At 36.6% G+C, this 9,197-nt stretch overlaps 1 protein-coding gene across 1 annotated transcript; it reads left to right on the top strand.

Annotated features, from left to right (window-relative positions):
* Positions 1-1,070: 1,070 nt before the first annotated feature.
* On the top strand, positions 1,071-6,397 carry LOC142620883 (uncharacterized). The gene is made up of 3 exons (XM_075794190.1): positions 1,071-2,364; positions 3,031-3,717; positions 5,379-6,397. The coding sequence occupies exons 1-3, from the start codon at positions 1,261-1,263 to the stop codon at positions 5,961-5,963; spliced, it is 2,376 nt and encodes a 791-aa protein (XP_075650305.1). The 5' UTR covers positions 1,071-1,260; the 3' UTR covers positions 5,964-6,397.
* Positions 6,398-9,197: the final 2,800 nt, after the last annotated feature.

The following is a 9,197-nucleotide window of genomic DNA, read 5'->3' as shown; positions in this document are numbered from 1 at the left end:
AGAGATAAAGGGTTATTCCACATCAATTTGGACTGTTCAAAAGTCTTACAAAAGAGCTTGGGACAATTGAGAGTCCAATGAATCCTTGTTGGTGTCAAGTGTAAACAAAGAACTCATAAAAACAAAATATTTTCCTACTGGATAACAAAATCCACCCTACAAACATCATCTTTTTCTCTCTTTTAAAGTCAAAAATCAAATGACATTTAATGAGGGGTTGCTAGAGCTAAAAGCTCCAGCAAATTTCAATGAGGATCTTTCCTCTTTAGGCAAAACAGTGACAGTAACCTCTTTTGAGGAGGAACTCTCTACCTACTCAACAACAAACCAACCCAGTTGTTCTCCCACTCATCCAACATACTTTAAACTAATCTTAACATCACTACAAAAGGGAAAGGAACCCATAAATGCAAGGGGGGATCATCTTTGAAAGAAAAACTCACTCACACTCACTTGAAACACTTGTTGAGATTCTTTATGATTTTTTATGCACCTCGAGACACTTTAGCTATGTTCAGCAGGTGCACAAAGAAGGATTTTCCTTTTCTCCTTCAACTTCTTTCTTCCTTTTCATATTTTTTTTAAGACCTAGCTGTTACGTGATTGAAGAGTGCACCACTAGCCTTCCTCATTATTCACGAGGACAGTGGACTTGACTCCTCAAATATCATCTAAGTCATTAGGAGAGCTTAACCAATTTGTGACACATGGCAAGCGAGTGAAAAGAACCCAATTAATCAAGTGTTTTTTCTCTTTTTTTTTTTTGGTAATATGTATGTCTAACTAAAATTAAGAGTAATTATCAGGTGAAATATCACATATTAGTATTTTCTTCTCTCACATTTATGATAATCTCTGTGACTAAATTTACGATAAGATTTACCGTAATTGGAACATTCTCTAATAAGAAGGGAATACTTTGTTTGTGTGTCACCTTGACATTAGGGGAATGAATGGGCAGAATGTTAATTATTTTGGATATCTGGGGTTGAAATGTCATCTCGTTAAAATTGAGTAAACGGGTCTAATTTGGCAAGTAAACGAGTGTCAAGTACTGTCAACGTATAATTTTGGGGGTCATCCCTCGCTGGTATTAGATTTAAGGATATATAATATAATTAGATATATTGTCAGAATTTAGAAAAGTTTTTTTTTTTCTTCTTTCTATGCAAAAATTCAGAAGAGAAATACAATAGGAGTCCAAAGAGTAGTGAGTTAATTCAACGTGGGGGAGATCTTTTAACTCCAAATTCCAGAAAAATGGAGGAAGAAATGGATTCGCTATTTGAGGGCATGGTCCTCTTTAACCCTACCCAATTGGCTTCAGACCAAGACCAACAAAACCATCATCAAGAACAACAACAACAACAACAACAACAACAAGGCCATCAAGACAATCATCATGATCCAATAAACCCTCCTCCCCCAATTCCAATCGATGCTCCAACCACTACAGCTACTACCGCCGATTCCGAAAGTACAACGTCATCATTAAATTCGAATTCACATTCATTGTCTCAGCCCCTTGACGAAAATCTATTCTCTGATCTCACCATCGTAGCTCCTCTCGAAACCCTTCCTCAATCCCAGAATTCTTCTTCTACTCCTTCGATTTCAACAACAACAAGAGCAATTCCCTCGATTTCTCGACAGGTTTCGAGAAAGAAGAAACGAGCTGGCTTGAGAATAGGATATGGCAGAGATGGCAGCAGAGATGCACATTCTCATTTTTCACCGCTGGATCTCGATTCGGATTCTCACTCTATTCAATCCGATTCACTCGATGATCTTCCTCATACCGAAGATCACAACCTTGTCTCTTCTACACCGACTAAAATTGATCATGATGATGATGATGATGATAATCAAACTACCGCACAAGTTCAACAAGAAGAGCAACGCGAAGTAAAAGAAGAGCAGCAAGAAGAAGCAAAAAAAGAGCAGCAGCAGCAAGAAGCAAAAAAAGTAGAAGAAGAAAAGGGTGAGTTGAGTTTGGAGGATATTAAGGCCCAAATAGCTGAGAAGCTGAAGGGTGCTCGAGAATTGGTGGCGTCTGTATCTGCGGCGAGGAAGGAATCCATAAGGAGGAGGAGAAAAGCAGCTGAGAATGTGAATGTGGCATTAATCAAGCACAGGGAACTGGAGAAGGAGTTGGAAGAAGCATGTGAGGCCGAAGATTTCGAGAAAGCTGAGCGTGTTAGCGACTCCCTGGCTGCTGCTGAGGAGGAGAAACTAAGTTTCCTCATTGCGTTGAGAGAGGCAGAGGCAGAATCTGATGCCAATGAATCCAATATGCAGGAGGCTCTTCAAGCTCAGATTGCTGCTGAGGAACTTTGTGTCTCCCTACTCCACAAATTCGCAACAGTCAGTACCCTTTTCTTTTCCTCCCAAACTATGCATATTGCTATTTCTAATTTAACTCACTAAGAATTGAAACAAAAAACGCGTATGACTCTAATGTTTTTTTTGGATACCTACTAATATCTGCATCACTTTCTTAAGGACATAATAAGTGACTGCAAACACTACCAGTCACATTGCCAATATAAGTACCTTGCTTGAATATGGGTCTTAAATATTACAAATGGGAATATGGTATATAAAGCATTCTGGTGCTCTTGGATCTAGCCTGCAAGTAAAATTAGCAAGCATTCTGTTACATCGTAAATGATTTTTGTTGTACTTTGTGTCAATTTTCTCCCAATATTTTGTATTGATTATTTGTACCAATATCCCATATGCAACATTTAACCATCATGTCAAATAGCTTCATTAACTATCAATCCTAAGTAAGTAGTAGAGATTATGACTTTATTATTTATTTATATAAAAAAAATTTAATTTTTTTTAAAAGCAACAGAGAGTATGACTTTAAATAGAATAGGATAACGGAAAAAGTATATGTGACCAACCTTAACTAATCTATTGAGATCCATAGCTGACTCCAAAATTTTGGGATTAAGGCCTTGTTATCGCTGTTAGTTTGACTAGAGAAAACAAAAATGACAATTTGTAGTCTATTTTTTGCAGGATGCTGCACATAATGCGGAGTTATTGTTAAAGACAGCAGAAGAATCATCCTCAAAAGAGATGGACAAATGGCTTTCATCAACTGAAGCCTTGGAAGTCAAGAAGATGGAGGTGGAAATTGAATCACATTTAATAAATGAAGCTCGAGAAGTATTTAATAATTCCATTGAGCATTCAATTGAAGATGACAGGAAGGAGCAAGAACTGCTTTGTAGTAAAAAGGATATGCTGAGAGATGAACTGGAAAAGCTACTTGAATTAGTGAAACAAAAGGAAAAGGAAATTTCAGAAAATGATTCTGAAATCAAAGAAGTTGAGGAAAGGATCGGCAATGTGATCTCGGGTTTTCAGGAGATGCAATCAAACATTGATGCAAAGTGCGATAACTTGCAATCAAGTCTTTCCACAATGGACTTGGAAAGTGAAGCTCTATCAGCAAAAAAGAAAGAAATTAACGAGTTCCTTAAGCAGGAAGAAGAAAAAGGTGCAAAGCTGAGGGAACTTGCCAGCGCTTCTGCAGAGGAAGCACAAACATACCTGGAAACTGTGGAGCTGAGAAAAACTCTGATGTCTTCCATGTTGAACTCTAGGGAAGATAAAATGAGGCTTGTAAAAGCTGAGGAGAAGCTTTCTGAGGATGTTCAAGTGCTCCAACAGGAAGTTTCCACTGCAAGAGCTTCTCTACAGGTTAATTTTCTAGCTTACTCTTTGACAGGCTTATTTTTATATTTCATTTTTGAGAACTCACTTCTAGATTTTCTTTATTATGGCTATCAGTACCCTGGAAGATGTTTCCCATTTATATATCAATGGCAGACTTCTCACCTTTAGAAACCTACAGCTTAATGATAGTATTTACATATCCTTTTTTTTTTTGGTGAGACCTAATATAACTTGCATGTGAAACTTAGATCCCTTATAATTGTTGTTTCTGAATATGGCTTTTGCTTAAATGTGCAGAGGATTGAGGAACACCATCAAATGGTCCTTTCTAATTAATTAGATGTGAAAATTTTATGTTGAAATTTAAGGCTAGCATGAGCACATTCATCACAAACAAAAAATTAAAGCATGCACACAAGACATATAGTTTAATGTGGTTTAGCCAACTTCGTGCCTACATCCATTGATAACACCAACCAAAATCCTTTATCGGCAGTATGGATCAAAACCATGTTCAGCCAAACCTTGAAAACTATACTCATAGACTCTCACAAACAACACTCATAAAGTTTACAAACACAAACACAAACACAAACACAAACACACTTAAGACCTCTCATAAGTACAAAGTAACACAAATCTCATTGCACCCAAAACAATCTCTCAATATAAACTCACAAACTTGACTCTATCACAAGCTCAAAACCCAAATACACCCAATGGTACTTTTCATTCAAACAATAGATAAACACTTAATTCACATGCACTTTTCTTTTGTTTATAATTACTTAACACACTTACACACATACATGTATTTCAACCCAAAAATTGGCTAGCATCTTTCAAACTCCAAAAGAACTATCAAAATACTGTTTGAAGAAACCTACTCCATATTCTTGTAAGAGTTTTCATCTTCCCATATGGAGGACCACTTGGACCAAAGCCTTCAAACCTTTTACGGTACAACCTATAGATAAAGTTTCAACCCATACTCCTTTGTGGACAAGGAATACCAAATTAATTCTTTGATGAGGAATATACTTTTCTTCTATGCCAAAAAACCCAAATAGGTTTTCAATTCAAAATAGGAATTTGAGACAATTTTCAATTATTTGGTTTAAAATCTAGATGTTTTTCCTTTCTCAGGGACTTACCTGGTCTTTGACAATTTTTTTTTTATTTTTTTATGTCATCATCAAACCTATAGACAACCACCACATCCTTTACTTGGAAATTCCATTTCCATAAAAACGTTGAACTGTCTGTTATTCACCATGGTGTTGCATTATCAGATCAGGTATTGCTGTTATGGTGAAGCTCTGTTGTTGCATCCCTTCCACATTGTGATAAACTAATGATTTATATTCCTTGTAAAATAATTTGGCCTAGAGAGTTACTGCATTTTTCCATTGGTGTTGTTTGTTTTTATTTGTGTTTACAGTTTCTTTCTTTTTACTTTTTGCTTTGGCTAAATAGTGTTGTGCTTGTGCATTTGCTAGAGCATCACAAACCATAGATACTCTTTCATACTCAATTATCAGCTTTCTGATATATGAACATATGCCAATCGACTTAAATTCTTTCCTTCTTTCTCCTCCCCCCCCCCCCCCTTCCTCCCCTTGTTTCGTGCTCTCTTCCCCATTTCAACATGCCATTTGTTGAACATGTCCTTTCACTGTTTTTAGGAACTATCTGCAAGAAAATCAAACATTCAGCAGGATCTAGCATCCTTCAAGCAGCGAATTCTTTTTATAAACAAAAGAGTCCCAGAGGTGGAAGCTGAAAAGAAAATTGCTGCTGCTGCGAGAAACTTTAAGGAAGCTGCACGAATAGCTGCTGAGGCAAAATCATTGAGTGTTGAAAAAGAAGGCATACAGATTGACATGGAAAGAACCACCTCAGAGCTTGAGAAGCTTGAGGAAGAGATTAAAGACACCGTAAACAGGTTGCAGGACACTGAGGGGCTGATTTTATCCAAGGAAAAAGAGGTAGCAATGGCTAGATTCCAGAGGTTGCTTTTGATAGCCGGTGCTGCTACAGCAGAAAGAAATGCTGCTCTAGAATTTGGTGACCTTGAAGAAGCTAACCTTCTACTTGCAGAGGCTGAAGCAGCAGATTCTGAAGCTAAAAAACTTCAACCAATATACAATTTCAAGGTGGAAGAATTTGAAAATCTTCCAAAACACTTCATCTCCATGGAACTTGTATCCAATCTTGGCAGGAAGCAGTTAGCAGAATTAGCAGCGGCTGTTTCTTCTTCACCATCATAATGATTAGAAGGACCAACGTGAATATTATTGGAGATAATCAACATCATGATGATTAGCGGGAACAATGTGAAGATTTTGGTGATATTCAATTGAAGAGCTATTGATAAACAAAGATAATCAGCAATTTTGAAAATTACGAGAAGCTAGAACTACTTTGGCAAGCATGATAGGGATTGTTGTGTTCTTTTGTGTTATACATGATTTGTCCAACCCTTAGATGCCTTCAGATGTGAGATTTTGTGCATCACTACGATTTTGAAGATTACAGGTTTAGGATCTAGACCTTCTGTCTATTTTCATCTTTAATTTTTAATGATTTTCTGTGCGCTATTTATTTGCTGTTGAGTTATTATGCCGAGATATGTCTTATACCAAAGTCAATTTTTTTTTGATGAATAAGAACTTCATTCCAATAGAGATCAAGTTTAAATTAATTGCATCTAAGCCATATATCATTCTTTTATCTTTCTAACAAATACTTGTTCATTTGCATGTCAGGCTACCTCACCTAATCCCTCTGAATTACTAGCTTCAATGTGCTTTAGGGTATTGTTTTCGAATGTATAGCAGTACCAATTTCCTTCTTGTAGTCAAGAGCCTTCTAACTGAATTGGCACCTCCTGGTATTTCTCAGGATTATTATAATTATCGAATTATCAAAAAAATGAATTCCCTTCCTGTAATTGACGGTCCTTTACCAGGTCATACTTCATTAGATAATTTAGATCTGCATGAAATAGGAGTTTCCACTTGGTAATCTTGGTTAAATTGCCACTAGTCTGGACCTGTGCATAATAAATAATAATTCACTCCTACACTATTTCCCTCAAGATTTGTACCCTTTTAGAACAAAAGCCTCAGTCTTCCCTTTGTGAGATTCTTTCAAGCTGGCTTAGATGGTTTTTTGTTTGTGTGTGCATGCACGAGCACACATGCTACTATCCGTGAGAATGTAACGCGCACTTAAACGTGATTTTTTTTTTTGTTGGGGGGGGTGGTTGGGTACGTTCACTTAAACGTTATCTTCTGTCTCTTTTTCGTTTTGTTTGATGAGAGACACGATTAGCTTGTTGGTTCTGCATGAGGCCCACTAAATAGGGGATTGGATCTTAACAAGAAGGGCCTCGGAGAATAAATTCGAACCCAGTTCTGTGGGGATACTTAGGCACAAATAGAGTGGACATTGTCCTGAAAGAATGTTTGTTATGGCTTCTTTAAAATACAAAATAATAATTAGAAACTGTCTAGTAGAACTATTTCACAACATTCAAGGTGTAATATATACAACAATAAAATTATCAAAATTAGTATTTTTTGTAGTTCCAATTTTTTTTTTTTTTTGCTAGCAAGTTCCTCGTTTTACTATTAGACATCATCTTCGTATTTTTATTATTTATAATCTTTGAACTTTTTTTAGGGTAAAATGCAAAATTGACCCTTTAAGTTTTTTTAGATTTCATTTCAGTCCTCTAACTTTACTTTTGTTCATTTCAGTCTTCTAACTTTCAAGTTTATTCAATTAAGACTTTTCTATCAACTTTTGTTATATACTGTGGTTAATTTTTCAATTTTATAAATTTTTCTTCAAATTTTTTTTAAATTAAAAAAATTCAATTAATGATTGAAAAATATTTTCCAATTTTTTTTTTCTAAAAATTTTAACAAAAGTTAACGGAAATAACTTAATTAAATAAATCTTTTTTTTATATATATAAATAATGTAAGAATATTATTAATAATAGAAAGATTGTCAAGCCGAGTACATTGAGGATGTACTATGAGGGCACAAATCAAGAAATAAAAGAACAATGGTCTAGAAAAATAGAAAGGAAGAACAAGAAAAATGAGAAAAAATCACACTCCATTCAAAGAGAGTGTGTAAGAAAAAAGACTTAATCTCCAGCAAAGAACGTTCACAACCCTCAAAACTTCTAGCATTCTTTTCACGCCAAATGCACCAAATCAAGCAATGAGGCACTAATTTCCAAATATCAATGTGACGATATCGCGCAAACTTTCCTTGCCAAGCCTCAAACAACTCAAGAACAGTATGAGGCATAACCCATTGAATACCAAACAAGCAAAAAACCAAAGACCACAACTCCCAAGCTATGGAGCAATGAAGTAGAAGATGATCCATCGACTCCTTACACCTCTTACACATGTAGCACCAGTCAAGCATTATCACTCGTCTTTTACGTAGGTTGTCTGTTGTTAAGATCTTACCTAAGGAAGTAGACCAAGAAAAGAAAGCTACTCTTGGAGGAACCTTAGATTGCCATTAGGGATGGCAATTTTGCCCCGCCTCGCTTAACCTGCCCCTCCCCACTTCGCCCCACGTGGGTTTCCCTGGCCCGCAAAGGTGGTGGGGCGGGGATGGGGCAAGATTTTAGCCCCACACCACAGGGCAGGGCGGGGATGGGATGGGATGGGTTTAGACTTTTTAGACCCACCTCGCCCCTCCCTGTCCACGCCCCAACCTGCGTTGCTAAATGCTATAATTGTAAATTTTTCATACCCTAAAACCCTACTATTTAAAAAAACATATCAATATTAGCTTATTTTATTCTACACAATATATTTCTTTACCTTTATTTTGTTATGTGTTATACTATGAGATTTGTTTTTGTAATTATCTTGTTAAACGCTTTGATATATTATTCAATTTTATTCTAAAATTTTATTTGATTTAATTTGATAGGATAAATTTAGTTGTAATTTCAAGTATATTTTTATTAATGAAATAGGTTTCATTAAAAAAATTGTACTAGTTGTAGGGAAAATGAACAAAAAGTAGAGTTTTATAGGGTGGGGCGGGGATGGGGTTAAAAAGTTTTCCCGGTCATGCGGGGCGGGGCGGGGCGGGGATGGGGTAAGACAAAACCATGCGAGGCGGGGATGAAGACCCCATCATTCGGCCCCACCCCACCCTATTGCCATCCCTAAATTCCATATCATTCTCTATGGAAAGGAAACAAGAGTAGAAGGGTAGAAGAAGCTATAATAACCTCTAACCTCAAAACCTCTATTCCTTGCAGGCTTCCAACAAACCTTATTTGGGCCAAACCCCCGCACTGTCAAAGAATAGACTAACCCTATAAACTAGTCAAAGGCTTCTTCTTCCCAATCTTGTGGTGGACGACAAAATTGCACATTCCAGTGAAACCTCCCAGCAGACTAACCCATAACTTTAGCCACCGAGGAATCCTTTGACCTATTAAGACAGTAAAGCTC

This window comes from Castanea sativa, chromosome 1 (genome assembly GCF_040712315.1).
Source record: "Castanea sativa cultivar Marrone di Chiusa Pesio chromosome 1, ASM4071231v1".
Lineage (NCBI taxonomy): Eukaryota > Viridiplantae > Streptophyta > Magnoliopsida > Fagales > Fagaceae > Castanea > Castanea sativa.
Note: the sequence above shows the minus strand (reverse complement) of the source record. Positions and strands in the feature narration are given on the sequence as shown.